The 23,768-nt window shown below is 50.4% G+C and overlaps 1 protein-coding gene across 1 annotated transcript; it reads right to left on the reverse strand.

Moving 5' to 3' along the window:
• Positions 1-3,290: 3,290 nt before the first annotated feature.
• LOC144729137 (uncharacterized) lies at positions 3,291-22,748 on the reverse strand. Its single transcript, XM_078609094.1, has 9 exons — positions 22,546-22,748; positions 20,367-20,448; positions 19,084-19,212; positions 15,377-15,437; positions 14,330-14,392; positions 12,063-12,108; positions 7,907-8,070; positions 6,852-6,922; positions 3,291-5,961 (listed from the first exon to the last, which is right to left on the reverse strand). Exons 1-9 carry the CDS (start codon positions 22,683-22,685, stop codon positions 4,126-4,128), a joined length of 2,592 nt encoding a protein of 863 aa, XP_078465220.1. The 5' UTR covers positions 22,686-22,748; the 3' UTR covers positions 3,291-4,125.
• Between the last annotated feature and the right edge of the window lie 1,020 nt (positions 22,749-23,768).

Consider the following 23,768-nt stretch of genomic DNA (forward strand, 5'->3'; position numbering starts at 1 on the left):
ACGGTTGGCTACGTACGGTGCGAACGAAGTTCAACATCCATACACTCACACACTCACTCACCCACCTCACTCAGCCACTCACTCACCCACTCACTCACCCACTCACTCACTCAGCCACTCACCGTTAGCTACGTACGGTGCGAACGAAGTTCAACATCCATACACTCACCCACTCACTCACCCACTCACTCAGCCACTCACTCAGCCACTCACTCACCCACTCACTCACTCACCCACTCACTCACCCACTCACCGTTAGCTACGTACGGTGCGAACGAAGTTCAACATCCACACACTCACCCACTCACTCAGCCACTCACTCACCCACTCACTCACCCACTCACTCAGCCACTCACCGTTAGCTACGTACGGTGCGAACGAAGTTCAACATCCATACACTCACCCACTCACCCACTCACTCAGCCACTCACTCACCCACTCACTCACCCACTCACCCACTCACTCACTCACCCACTCACTCACCCAGCCACTCACCGTTAGCTACGTACGGTGCGCGAACGAAGTTCAACATCCACACACTCACCCACTCACTCACCCACTCACTCACCCACTCACTCACCCACTCACTCACCCACTCACTCACCCACTCACTCAGCCACTCACTCAGCCACTCACTCAGCCACTCACTCAGCCACTCACTCACCCACTCACCCACTCACCGTTAGCTACGTACGGTGCGAACGAAGTTCAACATCCATACACTCACCCACTCACTCACCCACTCACTCAGCCACTCACTCAGCCACTCACTCAGCCACTCACTCAGCCACTCACTCAGCCACTCACTCAGCCACTCACTCACCGTTAGCTACGTACGGTGCGAACGAAGTTCAACATCCATACACTCACCCACTCACTCACCCACTCACTCAGCCACTCACTCACCCACTCACTCAGCCACTCACCGTTAGCTACGTACGGTGCGAACGAAGTTCAACATCCATACACTCACCCACTAACTCAGCCACTCACTCAGCCACTCACCCACTCACGGTTGGCTACGTACGGTGCGAACGAAGTTAAACATACAAACAATGGACGAGTGGAATACCTGGTCTCTGGGCCCGCGAATCATAAGGGGACACGGTTCAGCGACATGAAACAATTCCTCCGATTTAAAGCTTTCGTGACTGCAGGGATTCATCTTCTTGCTTCTTTCGGTAAAGTCACGTAGAAGGGAAATAATAAAATAATAAAAACATTTACATAATAAAACAATTCTCACGACGTTTCGGCCACAACGCAAACAGCCGTCCTCAGGTGAAAACCAGGTATGTCGAGGCGACAGCGTCTGAGGACGGCTGCTTGCGTTGTGGCCGAAACGTCGTGAGAATTGTTTGATTAGGTTTTATTTTGTATTATTTTATTACTTCCCTTCTACGTGACTTTACCGAAAGAAGCAATAAGATGAATTCCCCCTTCGTTTCATCTCTAAATCCAGGTAAAACGGGGACCGATTTTTCAACTCGAAGGATGTTTTCTCGTTTCGCAACGGGCCATCGCGTACGCGAACGGGCTGCTTGCTGCATTATTCTTAGCGCGTGAGCGCCGCGCAGTGGACTGTCAAGGGAATGCACGTGCTCGTAAAACAATGACACCGTGCCTCATCGAAGATCCATTGCCCCAAAAAACGTCGCCTTGTGGTTCCTTTTCGGGCAGTGTTATATTAACGAATGTTTTACTTGAGTTTGTGCCTACGTCTTCTTGGTTCTTTCGGTAAAGTCACGTAGAAGGGAAATAATAAAATAATAAAAATAAAACTTAATGAAATAATTATCACGTTTCGGCCACAACGCAAGCAGCCGTCCTCAGGTGAAGAACGGGTCTGTCGGAAAGACAGCATCTGAATGACTTCTGAATGACGCTGTCTTTCCGACAGACCTGTTTTTCACCTGAGGACGGCTGCTTGCGTTGTGGCCGAAACGTCGTGATAATTATTTCATTAAGTTTTATTTTTATTATTTTATTATTTCCCTTCTACGTGGCTTTACCGAAAGAACCAAGAAGATGAATCCCTGCAGTCACGAAAGCTTTAAATCGAAATTTGTGCCTACGCACTCATTGCCAAACGCGGTCTCAGAAAATAATGAGCTTAATCATATAAACACCTTGCAGCAACCCTACTGCTGGATGAATGCCTCCCCCCACCCCCCATGCCGCGTTTGGCCACGAGGTTGTTTGACCATACTTCACCATGCTCATCGGTACGGGATGGCAAGACCCCCCACCCCCACATAAAGTTATGAGACTCGGCGAAGCTTTCCTGGGTAAGGCAATCGTAATTATCAGCAAATTTAATTTTGACACGTATTAGGGTTCATCCTAGGCGTGTAAAAGTTTGACTGCAAGAGTAGGAATTGTATGTACTATACGTTGAACTTCTTTCGCACCGTACGTAGCCAACCCTGCTAATCGGAGGTGCAGTGTTGAGTCTATGGGTAGTTGTTGAGTCTATGGGCAGTGTTGAGTCTATGGGCAGTGTTGAGTCTATGGGCAGTGTTGAGTCTATGGGCAGTGTTGAGTCTATGGGCAGTGTTGAGTCTATGGGCAGTGTTGAGTCTATGGGCAGTGTTGAGTCTATGGGCAGTGTTGAGTCTATGGGCAGTGTTGAGTCTCTGGGCAGTATTGAGTCTATGGGTAGTGTTGAGTCTATGGGAAGTGTTAGTCTCTGGGCAGTATTGAGTCTATGGGCAGTGTTGAGTCTATGGGCAGTGTTGAGTCTATGGGCAGTGTTAGTCTATGGGCAGTGTTGAGTCTATGGGTAGTGATAGTCTATGGGCAGTGTTGAGTCTATGGGCAGTGTTGAGTCTATGGGTAGTGTTAGTCTATGGGCAGTATGTGTGTTGAATTTCTTTCGCACCACCGTACCGAGCCAACAAAAAGCAGTTCTAAAGAAATTAGTTTTCAATCTGGATGATTTAAAAGTTCCATTGGCTTTCTAATATCGGGAGGAAGAGCGTTCTAGATGGCCGCAGGAGCGCATCCTTGCTCGATGGCTATCCAAAAGCCGCTGCTGCGAGGATGCCCGGAGTTCGCGTGATGCTTCTTGACGAGATGAGCATGGCAGTGGTTCATCTGTGGCAAGCTCTTTGTGTGTGGCGAGTGCGACCATGAGCCCTGTAAACTTATAAGAACATATGGGGGTAAAACATTAAAGCCAAAGAATGAACAATTTAAACAAAATTGGAACTTCCAGGTTCTTCCACACCCCATCCATGGACAAGGACGGCAAAATAAAGACCTTAAAACAAAGCTGAGCGCCACAGCAATTTTCTCTTAAATAATGTATTCTTTTAAATATTTTTATTCAAGTTTTCATGAGCGTGATAATGCAACTCCCGACGCCTCGGCAGGGAGGAGTGGCTGAAGGAAGAGAGGCATTATTGCTGCGGCATTACATAAACCCGCTTAAACCCAAATAATAACAGCCACTTGCGATTGGCCAGCGCGCGCACACGCACACACACAGGCGCACATTTGCATGCAAGCAAATCGGGCCCCAGAAATGTGTTGTTCCTGCGTGTGCCCGCGCGTACGTGCGTGTTTAAGCCTCCAAATCTGAACTGGGGGAACCCTAATGATCTTCATCTCACGAGATCCACGACACTTCCGAAACGGCCTGCAAATGACATTCGCCTGTCACCGCGGGCGTTATTAGCCGCACTAATCGGGTCCTGGAGGGGCCAGGGTAGGATACTTTCGAGAAGGCAATGCAGTTCATAATTTTAGCGTGCTAGTCCAATTCTCCCACCGCAAGGGGCTTCTCTTTACCTTTGGTCGTCACTTTTTTATTTTTTTTGCCAAATCAGATTGCTTCTATTGGTTGTGTCAACGTATCGAACCACCAAAGGTAATTTGAAAGTCCTATCCAGGCCCTCGGTAAGGGAAAAAACCTTCCCCACCCCCTGCTTTAAATAAAAAAAACAACAACAAATGAACTAAACGCACGTTACAGCAGTTAGATTTTTGGCATTTTGGCAACTTTTGGCAAATGTCACTTTCAATGCGGTGGGCGGTTGGGTGGTGGGGTGGGGGGGGGTATTTGTGAGGGGGCAAAGACATCCCTGGGTGATGCACACAGAGGTTTTATTCAAGGCACGACTTCTATTGCACGGAATGTCTCGGTGCGGACGCCGCTCCGTCTCCAGCCGAGCCATCCTTCTCGTTCGGCTCGACCCACTCTTCCACCTCGGCACCGCCTGGCCGCGCGTCGCGAAGCAGAACTCGCTCGCTCGATCCCGAGCCCGCAGCGTCGTTGTCATCCCTGGATGGGCCGTCGTGCGAGAGGCCCCCGGCTCGGACGTTGGGAGGCGGCTTCAATCGTGGGACAGCTTCCGACGACGCCAGGATCCTCTTGGAGGACTCCACTTCCGGTTCCGCGAGAGCACCGCGGCCGTTGCTCTCTTGCGTGGCGCACCAAGTCAACTTTCTCTTCGGTGCCTTCTTTTTGTTGGCAGATGACGCGGTGCCGCCAACTTCAGCTGGGTGGACTTCTGATCCCATGCCTGGCCTCGCCGAAAGCGAGTGGTGCTGCTGAAGAGCATTGTAAGGTCCGCCATCGGCCGCCGCTTGAACCCCACGGATGTTCTGGATCTTTGTGAACTGCGTCTTTGAGTCTCGGTGAAGACGATAATGCGGTGGGCACTGTTGATGCATCTGGTCACTTGTCACGTATGGTGCGGGCAGCATCTGTAGGCAACTAAAGGAAGCCTGGCTATTGTTTGACGCTTCCGTGGCCCAACTAATGACTTCGTTTTTACCAACACCATCGCCGGCGTCACTCCTGGCGAGGTGACAGCGTTGCATTTCATCGCCTCTCTCCGATCGCGTCTCGTTTCGAACTTCCCTCACTTCTCCGTTTCTTCTGCTCTTGTCCGAGCGCGTCGCGACGTCCGCCGCGTCGGCCACGCCGCTCTGCGCTCCGCGGCCGCCCTGCCGTTCGTCGCGAATCATCGGCGGCGCCGTGCGGTAGCTGGGAGCCGTCGTGTCGCTCGTCGCGTTTGGCAGCGAGCGCGCCTCCGCTCTCGACTGATCACGGGACGGCCCACACCGCATCGCGTTGTGCATCATCGACTGGACCGTGCGATACGGTTTCAGGGCTCCGAAGGAACACAAACGCAAGTCGGGGGCCGGCAGAGAGGACGCGTCAGCAAAATCGCGGGAGCCCGTCGCAGCGAGAAACAAAGGACCCGCGCCGGCATCAGCCATGTATTGAGTCGACACGGGTCCACCGAGGTCGCACGCCGGCACAATGCTGGCGCGACGGGCAAAGTTGGGGTTGGCGTCTCGCGCGTGCGCAGAGGCGGAGACGAAGGAAGGCGCGAGTGCGCCGGGGTGAAGTTTGACGTCGGGGTTCGGCACGTTGCGAACAAAGGCCCGATTCGGCTCTGGGTGGGATCCGCGGAACGAAACCGGATAATTGTCGGTGGGGGCGGTCGGAGTGGGCGGGTGGAGGGCGAGGGTGCAGGGCAACGGTTGCTGACCGAGGGTCACGTTCGGCGCGACGCCCAGCCGCGGCGCCACGTAACCGGCGAGCGCGAACGGCGGCGGTACCCCGGGCCCGCTTACACCAACGAGATTCACGAGGCCCCCGCCGCTCATGAAAAAGCTCGCACCGCCCTGACCGCCGGCCGTCGGGAAGTACGGCGCCGGTTGCGTCAACAGCGGTGTCGCGCGGCAAGCGGCGGCGGCGTCGTCGATGACGAAGATGTCGTGGGTCTTCGAGTCCTGGCCCCCGCGGATGCAAAGCGGCGCGCGCTGGGTCTGATGGCAGCCTCCGTCGGTCGTACCGATCGCCGAAGAGGCAGCGGCGCCGGTGGCGCCGGCGGCGCCGGCGGTGCAGGGCTGCTGCTTCGAGCACGAAGCGGCGGGGTGGTTGTCGCAGCCCGCGGGAGAATTGCTCGGCGCGTCGCCGCACTTCTTGACTTGATTCTGAGGGATCTGCGAGAAGGTCGTCGGCCCGGCGTAAGTAACGCGACGTTGTTGGGGAGATAGTGAAGCTTAATTGTAGCCGACGCACAGCAGCTCACCGACGCGTCGAAGCTACGCCATCACATTTCTCACTTACGTTTACGAGTACGTACGGGGAGCGGGAGCGCAGTGGTTGGCACGCTGCGCCACGAACCCGGCGACCCGCGTTCGATTCCCGCTCGCAATTCATAACACCACCAGTGACGATTATCTGAACCGGTCCTGGGTCTCCCCTTAGTCGACTCGGCCTCAAACGAATACCCGATGCAGTGTGTAAAACATCGGCACATGAGAAGACAAAGGTGGCTGTGCGTGGTACTGGCCACCCACCCCCACATGCGCTGTACCGGCCTTCATAGGTGATCTTTTACAGCACTTGCCCCAAAAGTTTATTGAGGCTATACGGTGGATGTTTAGTCCTTTTTGCTCTGTATGTATATTTAGCCAGTGGTCAAAATGTAAATGTAGCATTTGCGGCAGTAAAACACTGCAATAGCCTATGCTCATGGACGTTGCCCCTCCATGGAACGCCGCGGAATAAGAATTGGAATCATTGTGGAATGTGCCGGACAGGACGAGTTTGGTGCTATGAGAATAATTTTTACCGGCACATACCAGCACATGCATGTATGTATGTTGAACTTCTTTAGCACCGTACGTAGGCAACCGTGCTAATCGGGGGTGCAGGCGGAAGGACAACAAACTAAACACAAAAAGCAGTTCTGAAGAAATGGAGTTTTCAATCTAGATTTAAAAGTGCAGAGCTCCATTGGCTTTGTTAAGATCGGAAGGAAGAGCGTTCCAGACGGTGCGAGGCACGCGATGAAAGGAATAAAAAAAGGGTCGTATTGTCGGCTTACCTTCCAGTTGCGAATACGCTTCATCCTGTTTGGCGATTTCTCCATGATGTCTAGGAATTGTTGAGTAAGCTCTGTAGGCGGGAGACACAACTCCACTTGTGACATAGAATTGTTCCCTGAAAAAAAAAGTCTACAAATATTTTTTTGGGCTTAAATCTAGACGTTCTAAGCATCTAATAATGATAATAGTCGACCGTGGGGAGTTTGTCATCCGGCAGTGAATTGATAAGCGCTGCAAACAACTATTATTCATACTTTTTTGCGGTGCGTACAGCGGTGGTGTGGTGGGTTGATGCCACCGCGCTATGAAACTAGCCACCTGAGTTCGATTCCCAGCCACGGCCAACACCAGCGGGGGGCAGAAGGGGGGGGGGCATTCCACATGAATCGACAGTCTAGATTTTATTTTGACGGCTTGTGTTGTGGTTATTGCAAACATGATGCCTTGTATAAAGGTGTCAGTTTTGTACCAGTTTAAAGGGTAAAAACCTACTACTATATTTTGCCAGTGGTAAAGGAGGTCTCAGTGTAAATGCTTACTCCGAGCTCCAAATACTCTGATAGTGCGCTGTTTTTGAGTTGTACGCCTTTTGGCGTCATCTGGTCCAACACCAATGGAGACTAGGCTCTAAGAAAAGCTGTCTCGGGTGTGGACCAATCAACTTCAAGGACAGTGCATATCATTACCATTATCAGAGTTGTTTCTTTTTGTTTGCATTTTGACTGCTTGTGTTGTGGTTATTGCAAACATGATGCCTTGTATAAAGGTGTCAGTTTTGTACCAGTTTAAAGGGTAAAAACCTACTACTAGTCTAGATTTTCTTGAACAAAAATAACTGGCGAGCAATATCCACATGCAGGCCTCAGTGCTACGCACACCTTGCCCCACCAAGTAAGGGGGGGGACACGACAGCTGCCAATTGGCTAGACCACAAGCAGGGCACCGAAACGGGCGAGATGAGACGCCGGCCCAAAACGCGCTTCGGATTCGGAAGAGGCGTTCAAATGATTAAAACCCCTTGGGCGGGTTTTACCAACGACTCATCGGCGCTCACCGTCCAGCAGCTGCAGCGTGACGGAGGTGTCCACGTAGGCCCACCAGGGCTGCCCGTCGCTCGACATGGGGATCTCCCAGCTGGACCACTTGCAGGCCAGGTGGATGCAGACGCACGCCACCACCGACGGGGCGTACCGCAGGCACAGCGTCGTCAGGTGCAGGCTTTGTTTCCCGCCGCCCCAGTTTTCGCACGGATTCAGAGCGGCGGGAAGAGAACGGAGGAAAAGTGGAAACGTTACGAGATTTCAAAATGTAAACCCCACCGCCAGCCACCCCCACCCCCCCCTTCTTCACTTTTATCCTGCAAATACTCTGCCCCTGACCATTACCCCGACGGTGGTAGGACAGTGAGCCCAAGTGCTTCAAGTCGAATTTTTTCGATTTAAAGCTTTCGTGACTGCAGGGATTCATCTTCTTGGTTCTTTCGGTAAAGTCACGTGACTTTACCGAAAGAACCAAGAAGATGCTTCACGTCGGTCCGCTATTTGAGGGCGGGTCCTGGCTCCAGACTGTGACATGATCGTGACCCCCGTTTCCCTCTCGGATGTCTGCGTTGTGTTGCTTGTGCGTACGTGTCAACATGTGATGTGCTGCCCGTGTCAATCGACCAATCCCTGGACACCCTTGAGTCTCACGTGAACTATAGATACATGTTCTTATTTTACAAAACAAACCAGAAGCATAAAAAAAAGATTTCCACGTGCATGGACACAGAGGTGCACCCTGGGTGGAAAGAGGGGGAGGAGGGGGGCGGGTAAATCAAGCACTCCTTCCCCGCCTCTCACGAAAAAAATGTCATTGTTAAATTTCACATACCATTTTTGAGATTTTTTTTTTTCCTTCATCAACAACGAAATAGGTTCCGTCCTTCGTCTAAGCCACAAGTCTAATTGTTGCGTTGTGTCAGCCGCTTTAAACAACTTATCCCTCCTCCAAAATGTCACGTTGCGAAATGAACAACGCAGAGTTTTTAATTCGCAACGCGGCTTTGCCACCACCACCACCGGCGCACAGCAGTCGCTCCTCACTCTCGAGGGAGGGGAGGACGACTCAAGAGGCGCGGGGAGGAACCACAGATGGGCGGGAGAGACAGCAGCCACACGGTGAACCAGCACCAACAATTGCCCGAGTTCTGCAGTCCTCTATATGTGGACATCTGCGAAAAAGAGCTTTGAAGCTTATGCGATTCCTCCGGTATAAATAAATATTCTCATTCCGATATGGAGGTAATATCAGCTAATTCGTGAGTATTTACACGTGGGAGGAAACTGGGGCACCGGGAGAAAAACCCATGCGTGCGAGGGAGCAACGCTCTATCCCGCACAAAATGGAACCAACGGGAGTCCACATTTGCCGTATCGTCGTCTCCTGGCGAGCCAGAGTATGGCACCTCGCCGCCCACGCTAAGGGGGTTTTTCACAGTATCTGTGTGCGATCCACCAACCCTCGTCTCCACAGAGCTGGATTACAGGCCGTGCAAAGTCACCACCGCCTGGTGATAATTTAACGGGAGGAAAACATTTTTGCCACCTCCACATTTTTTTTCATTGCATGCACAGCCCTTTTATTCAAGGCCTCATCTCCAATTCTCAAAATCTGGACCCCTTCTCCCCCCCCCCCCCGCCATTAAATTTGTGGAAAATCCTATTATCTGCAGGTCACCCTCGCATTAAAGGACCATGTATGTGCGTTCATCTAAACGAGTTGTTTCCATCTCCTGGTGAAAATATTCTTGGATTGGATTCTAACTAGCATCTCTATTTTTCCACGGATAAGTCATTCCAAATGTGGAGGCAAATTCAACCAACTGCCCATACCGATGCGTGGATAAGAGTCGCCCAAAAGTCACCATTCATTGGCAGTGGCCAATCCACTGCTAGATGAAGGCCTCTCCATAGCCGCCACCATTTCCTGAAACCCTACGATGAAGTATTCCACCACCCGGCAACCGGCACGCGAGTCGATTTCATCGTTCCATCTCCCCGCTGGGCATCTTCTCGGACGCTGCGTTCCACTCCTAGGTTGCCACTGCCTTCATTATTGTTTTGTTTCTCCCCGAAGTGGCCTCCAGGAGGAATGCATGCACTCCTAAAATTATCTGATCCCCCTGCTCGTCAAAGAGGAATTACCCAGAAGTGTCAGAAAATGCAGACCTATTATCCGTCAATAAATGCGTCGACATTGACATTGTGGATATACAGCGCACCGTGGATGAGAGCAGGTTCACACACCGTTACATTGACCACAATGGGCCCCACAAATAATTAGTGCGTGTGCCTTCCCCGCACAACTCCCCGGTGTTCATTACAACCACATGAGAAGCAAAAGTGTGCATTTGTACCACGACAAAATGCTTCATCGTTTACCCGTTTTCCACCGGCATATCCCAGCCGTTTAACAAACCGATGAGATGCCGTGACCTCGCGCGAAATGTGAATCTGGCTCGGGGGGTGGCCAAGCAGGTGCCAGGGGCGGGGGGATAATGAAGCCTTCACTACGCGCGACGTCAAGTCGGCGCGCTGCGAGGACGCTGCGAGGGAGCTGCGAATACGCCGCGTCACAGCGGCGGCACAGCGGCGGCACCGTCTACACACGATTTGTTCGTTGTGCGCGAAGTCGGCGGAACGGCTCGGCTTCTGCAGTGGAAAAGAGGCATCGGACACAAAGAGCCCAAGCCCGCAGTGGAGCAACGTGCAGAGTAAAAAAATTATAATTTACCAGGCAAGGCCCACTGAGCTATGCACATATTTTTACAGAAGCGACCTGGCCACAAATGATAGCTCAACGAAGTGGCCAATCGTGTGGAAATGTATCGCAGCCAAATACTCTCAACGCGTGATGTTGATGATAAATGCGGAGGGAACAACCGGAGGACCCGGAGAAAGATCCACGCGACCACGGAGAGAACATGCAAACTCCAAATATATAGGCGGTAGGGTCAGGATCGAATCCACGATCTTCCATATACCAGGGGAGGTAGTTAACATCTCGCCACCATGGCACCCCATTAAGAAATGCCTCAAAGGAAGACGAAAAAAATGATTTAAACAGTTTCTTTACGTTGATCTGAATATTAGATTGCAACACTGTTTCTACTGCAGACGCTTTGCACAGATTGCCGAACAAATATCTCGTGAGCTCAGAGGCAAGCGGCAGTGATGTCAGCGAAAGTTCACAGATTTCAGACGGAACCCGGCCAGCCAGAGGTAGAGCCGAAACTCAGCGTGCCAACACGGAAGGGTTGCCGCGATGTTTGCCGACACTCCCGATGTATTGTACCATGTGCGATCCGTATCATCAATTTAGTCAAATATCATCGTTACGTGATTACTGTTTCGATTTAAAGCTTTCGTGACTGCAGGGATTCATCTTCTTGGTTCTTTTGGTAAAGTCACGTAGAAGGGAAATAATAAAATAATAAAAATACAACATAATAAAATAAAATAATAAAATATTTTATTATGTTTTATTTTTATTACAGTACTTTATTATTTCCCTTCTACGAGACTTAATAAATAATAAAATAATAAAAATACAACATAATAAAATAATATAATAACTTATTTTATTATGTTTTATTTTTATTACTTTATTATTTCCCTTCTACGTGACTTTACCGAAAGAACCAAGAAGATGAAGGTCATTACTGTTGGTCATTTAAGTTTCCAAAAATTATTTTATTTCCTGACAAAATATATATTCTTGGGTCTTTCGGTATAACGCAACAATTAACGTGGGTTTAAATAAATACTGCAGCTATTACCAATTAAATGATTTTTGCAATTTTTTTTTGTAACTAACAGCGTCTTGGTTATATGACAACGTAAGTCTTGTAGTCGGTGTAGCGGACAGCATGCCTTCGCAGCATTACAGTGTATAAAAGTTGGAATGATTGGAAGGTTTATGATGGATTTATGCCGCGTGAACTGCAGTTAAAGAGGTTTTAAATCACCTTGGCTTGTACCCGGAAGTACAGAAAAAGACAAAAAACCCATTCGGCTAGAACTGGGAAACGCAATTTTACAAAGCTATGACAAAGTGCCGTCACGACCGTCGTCGCACATCGTGAAGAATTTAAAATTGCGTCGTTTCGTGTACGGTTACATCGCGGGAACCCTGCAACCTGCAGAGACTGTCGCTGGTTTTTTAACCACCTGTTGGTAGCCATGAAATAGGAAGTGTGCGCCAAATCCTTGCTGGCTGCAAGGCAAGAAAGTCAAACAAAACAGGAATGAAGTATTTGCGAGCTCGAAACAGTGGGACGTACGCGAGGAAACACAAGTACGGGACTTGTGCCCTCGCAAAAGGAACCAAAAAATTTCTGCGCTCTGTCGGCCAAAAACGCAGCAGCAACAGCAGCCTTCATCTGTAAACCATACGCCTACGTTTCTTCTCCTTCTTGCTAACAGGCTTTCTGCTCGGTATGTAATTGATTCACCATCTCGCGCCTTTCCCCCAGAGATTCGATGAAGCGTCACATTCTGCAACGCGATTTGATGCAAAAAAACAAGCGAGCGTCTTTGCCTCGTATTGTTTGCACTGTTTGGTGCACGATGGCATCAACCGCTCCTCACGGTCCTGCAAAGCATCTCACTCCTGCGCCACGTGCCGAATCCATCCCTCCATCTCCCCGGTGGGTGCCCGTCTCAGCCAGTTCTCTCCTTCGGCTGCGATGCCATCGGCGGTCTGCCGCACATCGGCCATCTAGCGATGTTGCCCTGCTGAAAACGTGCCGCTTCCTTCCATCCGGCAACACCAAACCACTGCTGGATAAAGGCCTCCGCGCTCCACGTTGGTCACGGCGGGGTCCTCGGACCATACTTGACCACACTGGGTAGTGCAATTTGACGACGGAGACTGGTAAGGGCTCCGGTTTGGACGTCGCTAGCCACTGATGTCAGCAATGCCTGGGAATGAAGATTGGCTTCGCCGGTTTGATAGCGCGTTGAGCTAACCACGGCACGCCGCCCACTCCACCCAAACGGAAATTATTTGATATATTTTTTTATTGGGTAATTGTTATGACGTGCGCGACCCCTGCGCAGCAATACAACACTGGGCTTCGTTGCACATTTGAGTGTGTCACTTGCCTTGCGCAGCCACTTCGTTGGGATTGTTTACAAATGACACGGGGGAAAATTACAGGTTCGGTCTTCAGTCCCATAATCGCTCACGGAAACCTATCATTAGTTGGGACACCGCCCCCCCCCCCCCCCCAGTTGATGTGGGGGACACACTTCCCACGGCTGTCACATGCCTCCCGTCATCTCAAGTAAGGCACCTGCCGTGGCCGGCATTATTCTATGGAATATCTCAGATTTTTAGAGCTTTAAAAAAACGCTGGGATAACTAGCGGCGTAATTTTTTTTTTTACTAATTAAAACAGGATAACGTGCCATTGAATAGCGTGTGTGTGTGTGTTAGTTAGATTCAAATGACGGTATTTATGGGTTTTGAAAACTGTCTGCACAATACAGGGGCTGGATATAAGCACACCCCCCGGGCCAGCTGTGCGGCTTATATCAGAAGTACCGTGCTTGTGTCAGGAGTTAGGCTTTACCTTCTCCCCCCCCACTAGGGTAATGTAAAAACACGTTGCTTATATTAGAAACGTGCTTATATACAGTGTGCTTATATACAGGTTCCGCTGTATAAGCAAACGCTACCTGAAGGAAATCGGAACGAATGAGATGGCACGGATTGAACAATACAATACAAACGAGACAAAAACAATTGCATCGAACCGTGACGACGAATTGTGACGGATTCATCAAATCGTGGGGGGTGATGGGAGGGACCTGACGAATTCCGTGCCTAAAAATATCTACTAAACTATTTTTATTTTACCAGGTAAGGCCCACTCAGCTATACAGCTCTTTTTCAGAAGCGACCTGGCCACAAATGATAGCTCAAAAAGTGGCTTACCATTGGAAATTTATAGCAGCCAAATACTCTAAACGCATGTTGATTCTCATTGTGGAGGGAAAAGGCGGAGAAAAATGTACGCGACCACGGGGAGAGACACATGCAAACACCAAATATACAACTGGCGTCAGAGTCCGGATCGAACCCACAACTTCCTGCATACCAGGCGAGGGAGTTAACATCTCGCCACCATGGCGCCCCTTGCTATTTCCGTGCCTACAAAAATAACAAGGATCGTAGTTCAATGTCGGTTCTGGAGTAAGTACCTGAACCTTCACTGTGCAATGTACGCTACACATATCTGGTGATGCTGCTGCTGCTGCTGCGATGGCAGTGGTGCACAACCACAGTTAACAAAAAAACTAAAACTCAACACACTCGTCAATAACACTGTTACGCGCTCTTAAAAGTACAAGAATATATAACGGCCGACGTTTCAGGCGACGGCCCTTCTTCATGGCACAACCATTATCCGGCACGAGGATGGAATGCTCACCTCGAACCAGCTGGCTGCACTTCACAACGTGAGTGTGTGGGTGAACCACGGTCACATCGAATCCTAGAGGGGGGAGAGAGGGGGGGGAATAATACAATGAAAATATAATAAAAGATCAGGAGTGAATTTTAAACACCCAGTAATAGTTTTAAAAAAAAATATCAGGTGGATGTGTAAAATTTAATTTAAAAAGTCACATCTTAAATTGTTTTAGATAATCAACTGGTAAGCTCCTGCGTGGGTTTTCGCTGCCTGTGCTGTTGTGGGGGCCTGCGATGCGTTTTCTATTTGCACCGCTGTCCAAAGAAGATCCCAGCACACGGGGTGAAAGGGACGTCATGCCAAACGCATCAGAGACCTAATCGGTAAGTTACCGAAATCATGTTGAAAAATATTATTTATTTTACAACAGTTTTGATTTTGTTTTCTCCTCCCGATTGATTGTGAATTGTGCCGTCGGCATTACGTCGCGAGACAAAAAGCATCTCTCACGGAAAAGTGCAACCGTCTTGTTGGGAACGGCCCACGGAAACAGATACCACAGAGCTACCTCTGAGTTCCTTTCAAGTGAACTCTGTGCAGCACAAAAGGGAGAGGGGGATGGGAGGGGGGAGTAGCATTTTCTCACACGCCATGCCACTGAGAATAATGTTCAATACGTGAGTGAAAGTAGTATTTTTTTATTCTCAGAGCTAGAATTTATCCAAATTAAGTGCAGAACCAAATGTACTGCGATTGGGTGTTTTCGTTCATGCAGTCATTGGTGACCGGGCTGAGACCATCGACTCACGACACCAGAGAACCCGGTTAAATCACCTGGACTTGTATACTTTAAAATATCGTCTGATAAAATGTATTACAATCAGCAAAACATTATTTCTGTGGTTTTCCCACTTGATGATGATTGCTTGTGTTGCGATCGAAACGTCGTGATTTAATTTATTTGTATTTATACCTACGTGACTTTACCGAAAGAACCAAAGAGTATAAAATGTATTACATTGGAGTCTGTTCGCGGAGGCTACGTACCTGATGACGCATACATACCCAGTGTTTGCAGAAGCATTGTCTCTAACATTATGAGGTCCTGCGCTTTCTGCAAGTATGCCTGCCGAAAAACACCCACGCCAAAATATACAAACCACGCCAACAACACCATTGCTGAGAGCACTTGTTTGCAAGGTACCAACCATCAAGAATTATTTTAACGTGTGATTTTATCTGGCGTATCATTCACTCAACTTGCATAAAAAAGAATCGCTCCAGTGAGAATGTGTACACCTGCACACGTTTCACACGAAGGCACAGGCAGTTACAGAGAAGCAGGAAGCAAGGCAGCCAGAAGCGGCTCTAACATTTTAAAATCCTTTATATTAAGTTCACTTGCTTGCTTGCGCGCTTACGACCGTGCAAATCTTTCGGTCGTTTTTTAACCCACTTCCCGTGATCCAATCGAGCTGGCATTTTGCACACAGACTCGTTGTGCGTGACAATGAATTTTCTTGAATTTTTTTTTCCATAACTTTACACTTTTTAGGAAAATGTTTTTTATATTTAATTACCAATTGTTTAATGGTGGCAGGCAATCATCTGACCCATAGGTGGCAGCCATCTCAAGCCAGAGGACGAGAGGACTCTAGCCGCCACGCATATAAAGGATTTATAGTGAAAAACTTAGTTTTTCCGGGTTAATTTTTTCGTAAGCTCTGCGGTCCTACACCGAGATCTTTGGACAACTCCATTAACCCTTCCCCATTTCCGCTTTGTCATCGGAACGAAACCGGAAGAAAAAATAAAACAACTTTATTTAGTGCCGAGGCTCCCACAAGGCCGTGCAGAGTTTGGCACCAGCTAACGTAGACTGCGGTCGTGTCGCTACTGTTCTCTGCGGCGCTACGCCTCTCTAAATAAAAATAAACGCTGAACCAATTGTGCATTCCGAGATTCAGCGATGAACGGGACCCTCACCATGCAACTTGCGGACGTCTCGGTTACGGGAAAGGGTTCATTAGTGTTTATTCGTACGGCCAACATTGAAAGAGCAAGAACTGATACGAGCAAAGCATCGGCGAGATGTCTGATGAGGGAACTAAGAGAGGGTCAATGGAAGAGGCTACGGGGTAAGAGGAAGCAAACGGATCTGTTGGTGGGACAATGCGAGCGGTTGGAAGGAACTCTCCCGTGACAGGCGTCGAAGATCGGCAACGACGAAACGCGTCCATCAGCGGAGGACATCAACCCTCAGATACGACGATGACGGCTTGGATAACGAGTGGCATTTATATGGCGCTTCTGGGGCATTCTAGCCAGGGGGAGCCCCCCACTGGCAGCTGTCCCCCTTTGTGGCACAAGGTGTAAGCAGCACCAGCAATTCGTCTACATTAAATGGCTATTATTTCCCAATTAAGTAATTTTGTAGTAAATTTATCACACGACAAACTTTTGGAAGTGACGCCGGGGCACGCGTGACCTACTCTCTTCCCGAAGAATGCCACACGGGATCTGCGTCGTGCACACCGAGGCAGTTACGGTTAGAGCGCGCGCAGAATTAACCAGAGCCGCTGCTGGGCTTGAACCACCACGGACCCCTTGCAATGCGTGCCAAAAATCACGGCTACCACCAGGCCGTGTCACCGCCCCACGAATGCCTCTAGCGGGACGGATCGCAAAAAATCGACGCGGCGACTCGGCCGACTGGAAGGGCATTTGGGGCTCATTGCAGAGGTTCTTGGTTTAAACCCCGGCCGCCTCAGTTAATACCGCGCACGCATTAACCGTCAAAACACGTGTCGCCTGCATTGGACGTCATGGCAGTCGTTAAAGATTCCGTGAACCGATTTTAATAAGAATAGGCCCGTGTGTGTGCTAGCGTCACTGTTCCAAACTCGTCAAATTTGAAAGATTAAACTGCAAAATGCGCAACGTCGCTCCCCCCCTCCACTACTGGCAGGATAATGCTGACTGGCAGGCAAGTGCTGCGTCACCTCATGCCACACGGGGGGTCTCCAAGGCTGAAAAGTAAAAAAAATACAATTCTACTGGTCATTAGAATAATTAAGATTCGACGCTAATGTGCTTTGAGATGCCGTGGCATTTACAAGCAGCGCGCGATAAGATGCAAATCCTCATTTCTAATGAAAAGAAATCTCAGTGCCAGTCGGCTCCAGGCCAGTCTGCTGCAGCGCGGCAGCACCTCCCCGATGGGACGCTCTACGTTGCCGCCCGTCGGCAAGATTTTTTTTTTTTACACGGAGCCCGATTATGCACGCAGAACATGCCCATGGGAACACACGTGATCGCGTGTGCAAAAATACACCGCAACCGATATATTATGCCAATGTTGCTCCAGCCAGGTGCGGAAACCCAAGGTATGTCAGTGAAATGGCAGCTGCCTGCAAACTCCGCCGAAAATGTATCCCGATTTTGATGACCATCTGGCAGAACGCATGTGATTAATGCTATGTTCATAAATAATGCTGTTACCTAATACACCGGAATGCACCTGAGCTCGATCAGGCCTCAGAAGGCAAGCAGGCTTGCTGGGGCCTGAATAGTAACTTAGATGGGTGACCACCGTGCATTGCCAGGATGTTATATTGTGGCTGCTATGGGCTGTGCTACATTGCGGGCAGCAGAGTGCAGTGCATTAGATGAGTCTGCTCTACAAAGCAGGCCTTTTGATTTAAACAGGCCTTTGGTGGTCAAAGTAGCAAATGAAATCAACCTCGGCAGTTGAGGGCTAGACAGTGCTTGGATGGAAGTCCACCACGCACGCATAGGGTGCAATAGGTATACAAGGAGGACAACAGAGGGCAGTGTGGGAAAATCTGCCGTTGTACTGCACTTTCCATGCTCCCATGTCCATCTATACAACCCGTCTTCACCGACCGGCCCTGACCATGATGGTGAAGGATTTCTTAATCATTGCAACGACCCGAGGGATAGAATGACGCATCTGGGAGACACATCTATGGAGGAGATGGAGCAATGAAATCAGCTCGTGCGTAGGCGCCGGGTGATACATCGTATTGAGCGTTGATAAAAGTGGGCTTGCCCAGGGCACGTCATTTAGAAGGGTCGATGGCCGGCGGTCGACAACAACGATGGAGTGGCAGTCAAAGGAGAGAGCATGCCCGAGAGGACGTGGACCATGGAGATGGAGCCATGAAAATAGCTAGTGTGAGTACATCAGATTAATCGCCGCGTTTAAAGACCCTGAGAGATGGAGGCGGTTTGGGGAGGTCTTCATCTAGCGGTGGATTGCACTATTTTTTTTTACCAGTTTAGGCCCCACTGAGTCGGATTACAGTAGCTCTTTTTCAGAAATGACTTGACCAAAAAAGATAGCTTAACGAAATGGCTTATCACGTGGAAATTTACTTCAGCCAAATACTCTAAACGCACGTCGATTCTAAATGTAGAGGGGAAAAACCAGGGGTGCCCAGAGAAAAAGCAACATGACCACGGGGAGAGAGAACACGCAAACTGCAAATACACAACAGGCGTCATTATGGGGATTAAACCCACAACCTACTGTATACCCGGTGAGGCTGTTAACATCTCGCCACCGTGGTACCCACAAATGCATGTTTCTAAATGTGGAGGGAAAAAACGGAGGACCCGGATAAAAATCCACATGGCCTCGGGGAAGAGAGAGACACGCAAACTCCAAATATACAACCTGCAACCTCCTGCATTACGGGGCGAGGTAATTAACATCTCGCCATCGCTACTGTGTGGGGTGAAGGGCATACCACGTGTTTCGGGTTCAGCGGAGCCTCGCGGGGAGCCAGGCAGGCCTGCGCCACACGGATCACATGCTCCAACTTTCGAGGCTGGTCTTCCACTTTGGCGGCGAGGAAGATCGCCGACTGCGCCAGCAGCTGAAATGGGAAGGCAGGCGGAACGCTTCGTTGAGCTTTATAGAGTTGCACGTCGCAAGCGCCGAGGAAGCAACAGGCGATCTGGAAGGCTGCGGCCGGGCAGTAAGCCGGTGCGCTACCAACAATTGCCCCCGCTCTGTAGTCATCTTTATATTAAAGTTTTTTTTCCGGCCAATTAATAAGTGTTTATACATGTCGGAGGAAAATCGCAGCACCCAGCGAAAACCCATGTATACGAGGGGGCAAAACTCTACCACACACAGAGGAGATGATTGTTATTAGTTGTACCGCATACTCTCCTGGCAAGCAAGGGTACGGCACCTTTATACCCATTGAAACAAAAAAACGAAAACTACACGTATATATGTTTTACTGATATTAGCCATGCCCAGGAATGGAAATGACGTTCAGAATGCAATGTGCAAACCATTGCCTCCACCAATTTGTACTTCCACAAGCGTGAATGATGTAAGAGTCGTTATGTTATCAGGGTAGGCTTGGAATGCTCTCCTATGTTATGTAATTCTCTGTTATGAAGTGTCTCTAGAAGACAGTCTCCTAAACCTTTGAGATGCAGTCATATTTAGGCAATGCATAACGCTGCTTCTTTAATCATTAAGTATCTTGATACTGGCAAAAGGGGTTCCATAGCCACATTCTTATGAATTTAAATAGCATATCGAATTTAGGTCGCCAGGTTCACAGTGCAGGAGAATGAACCACTGCATATCCGCTTTTCTCCATATTTTTTCTCACGGTTATATCATACTGCTATTAAAAAATGATGTATGCCTCGAGTTACCTGGCTGGCTGCTGGCTGAGCTACTCTGCACCACCCCCAACTGTAACTCTGTTGATAGTGGCTGCTGCGGGTCTGTTGCCACCGAAGCTAGCCGGGTAACTGGCTAAACGAGATTATCCGCGTAACAAATAACCATTCAACCGAGTTGAAACGTCGGAAGTAGTAGTTCGAAAGACGTAAAATTATTATAGTAATAATAAAGACACCAAAGAGGTGGGAGTAAGGAATATCGGAGACTGACCACGGTTAATTTAAAATCCCTCCAACGTTGCAATACATGCTCCTAATAATGTAATTCTTTTGCCGGATTTTTGTGTGGGAAATCCTCCAGAAACATACACGTTTTACTTACGTGTTTGTGAACGTCTTTGAACGAATGGAACATGAAAAATCTGTGCATGTACACAATGGCCGTGTTGATCACCAGCTGGGGCCTGTTCAGTTCGTCAAGGGTGGAACAAGTCAACAACACCACCACGAGTCCTGGCACAACACCGAGTGTGCAATGTACACGAAAACACAATCATAAATGGCATTGACACAAACATACCAAAAAAATTGTAAATAAAAAAAATGTGGCCTTAATTTTTTTTTTATATAATTGGTAACGTTTCTGGTAATGACAGCTATTGTTTACAAGGGCTGGAGTCTGCACTTAACACCAATAACGTCACACATTAAAAACGTAATATTATTTTATTGCCACTGTTATAGGGGGGGGGGGGGGGGGGGCACAACTGCCAACATAGCACAAGCAAGAACAGCATCGCCAGATAATTTGATTTAAAACATTAAATTGGTCAAACCGGCTTAACGCAGGACCCGCCTAAAAAGTGTTGAGACTCAGTGAGGCTTTCCTGAATATAGCCCGTTATTATATAAAGTACGATAACACTACATCATTATTGTAACTGGACAAACATCCCAATGCAGGAATCTCATGAAAAAGGTTTCTTTGAGGCTCACCAACGCTTTCCTGAAATTAATATACACGCGGTATAAACGATGCCATAGGCAACCGAGGGCAATGCAATTAAATCCGTTGTACTGTACTTCTACCCCCCCCCCCCTTAACTTAATATGCGCCGACCAGTGGAGAAGTAGGCTAAATAACCCCCAAGGATAAGGCTGCTTATAAACGACGAGGACTGAAATTGGCCCAACGTGATGTAGCTGCAGGGGATGCTCGCCTGACATCAAGGCGTGAAACCGATGGGGTTTTTTTCTCCTCCCATTACATTAAAGCCCATTATTGTAAATTTTAAACAAAATTTATCTCTCATTAAAATACACACTCAACATTACACAATTAATTGGCCGCGCATACCAATTAGAAGACCCTTTCTGAAATCGAGTCTCAAGACCCAGGCTGAGCCGTTCCCAGAGAGGGCCTTTAGATATTCCACCCATCGACTGGACGGATGCCTCCAAGTAACTTCCAATGTTAAGATCATAACGCCCCCACCCCCCTTTCATTAACGCAGTATTCCTGCCTTACTTACACCCCCACAAAAATGACAAAAACACACAGGGCAATATATATTCTGCTTTGTCATGCAGGTGGGGGGGGCGATCCATTTACAGATACACAGCGCCCAGGAACATCCAATGCCCCCCTCCCCGCCCGCCTTTGTAACTTTCTTCTCGTGGGCGCCGAGAATCCGAGCCCGGTGGGGGGGGGGGGCTCACGGGAACGACTGCGCCCCCCCCATCTCCCGGGGCGCATTCGTGGACGCGTTCGAGATTGGGTGGAGGCAGCAGATGTGCGAGCCGGCCCCTTTGGGAGAGAAATGTTTTTTAAATCCACCGCTCTTTACGTTGACGGCTCTCTGTGTGTGTGGGCAGGGCGGGGTGGGGGGCAGGGCGGGGTGGGGGGCAGGGCGGGGTGGGGGGGCAGAGCGGGGTGGGAGGGGCAGAGCGGGGGGGGGGGGGCAGAGCGGGGGGGGGGCACAGGGCGGGGGGGGGGCAGAGCGGGGGGGGGCACAGGGCGGGGTAGGGGGGGGCAGGGCGGGGTGGGGCAGAGCGGGGTGGGGGGCAGGGCGGGGTGGGGGGGGCAGGGCGGGGTGGGGCAGGGTGGGGTGGCAGGGCGGACTGCCCCCCCCCGTCTCTCTCTCTCCATGTATACAGTGCCGCGTACTGTATCGGCGATCCCTTGCCACGTGAGAGTTGCCAACCACGGCAAGAATATGAGCGCAGTGTCTCCCGAGCGCACGCGAAGCGGAGAAGAAGACGAAACACGAATGTGAGACAGGGTGCGTTGCCTTGGGAGTGCCGTGTGGACATCACACGACAACCACCCAATCGTAATAATGTCCTGCGGTGAGGCTTACACAATCACCCCGGGTACAGCCTCGACTGTTACACGAACCGGTATAAAAAAGATGATCCTCGTGGGAGGAACAGGAGGCCACACATTCCACGTGCGAACGATGCGAGCGAGCGAGCACGTGGGATGATCACAGCACACAACCCGTGACGATGTAGAGGAGGAAGAAGATGATGATGATGGTGATAACAACACAATTGGATACACGTTGAGGCGCTGGCCCATGTCTTGGACGAGCGTGGCGGCTTGCTGTCGGTACAGGAGCTCGCGTTCTGCGTCAATGCCGGCGAGGCGAGACGGAGTGGAGTCCATCTGCTCGCGCGTGAAGATCCACGGCCTCGCCATGGGCACCCCGCGAGGGACCTCGCGCGGGATGACTCCGAGCGCGGCTGTTCGCGCCGTGATTGGTTGCGGGGCCACCACCCCCCACCCTCAGCACCACCCCCAGCACCACCCCCACCCTCAGCACCACCCCCACCCTCAGCACCACCCCCACCCTCAGCACCACCCCCACCCTCAGCACCACCCCCAGCACCACCCCCACCCTTGGCACCACCCCCACCCACAGCAGCACCCACCCCCACCCTCAGCACCCACCCCCACCCTCAGCACCACCCCCAGCACCACCCCCACCACCAGCACCACCCCCCACCACCAGCACCCACCCTCAGCACCACCCCCACCACCAGCCTCACCACCAGCACCAGCACCACCCCCACCACCAGCACCACCCCAACCACCACCCCCACCACCACCAGTAGCACCACCCCACCACCAGCCTCACCACCAGCACCACCCTCACCACCACCACCAGCACCCACCCCCACCACCACCAGTAGCACCACCCCCACCACCACCAGCACCCACCCCCACCACCAGCCTCACCACCAGCACCAGTAGCACCACCACCAGCCTCACCACCAGCACCACCAGCACCCCCACCAGCACCACCCTCCCCACCAGCCTCACCACCACCACCCGCACCACCAGCACCAGCACCACCCCCACCACCACCCCCACCACCAGCACCACCAGCACCACCAGCACCAGCCCCCCCCCCCACACCGTCAGCGGCGATGTGACGCTGCCAGCGCACGCCGCCGCCGCCGCCTTGGGTTGAGATGGGGGGGGGGGTCAATCAGTGCGTGAGCGAGTGGTGGATTTTCCCCTGGATCGAATCACAGTGAGTGAGTGTGGATGCTCTGGATCGGATGACAGTGAGTGTGGATTTCCTGGATATAATCACAGTGAGCGAGTGGTGGATTTTTCCCCTGGATCGGATCACAGTAGTCAGTCAGTGATTATTTTAGGGATAGGATCACAGTGAGTGAATGAGTGATGATTTTCCGGCACGGATCATAGTCAGCGAGTGATGATTTTCCGCATGGGATCACAGTGAGTGTGTATTTTCAGGATTGGATCACTTTG

The sequence above is a fragment of the Lampetra planeri genome, chromosome 31 (genome assembly GCF_965212315.1).
Source record: "Lampetra planeri chromosome 31, kcLamPlan1.2.h2, whole genome shotgun sequence".
Taxonomy (NCBI): Eukaryota; Metazoa; Chordata; class Hyperoartia; order Petromyzontiformes; family Petromyzontidae; genus Lampetra; species Lampetra planeri.

Excerpts from the sequence above, each read along its gene's own strand:
- LOC144729137 (XM_078609094.1), bottom strand. The coding sequence starts at position 22,685 with ATGGCGAGGCCGTGGATCTTCACGCGCGAGCAGATGGACTCCACTCCG. Across the intron at positions 15,438-19,083 it reads CGCTGAACCCGAAACACGTG|GCATACTTGCAGAAAGCGCA; the intron begins GTATGCCCTTCA and ends GTTTTTCGGCAG. Across the intron at positions 8,071-12,062 it reads TATTTCATGGCTACCAACAG|CCTGCACCTGACGACGCTGT; the intron begins GTGGTTAAAAAA and ends CGGGAAACAAAG.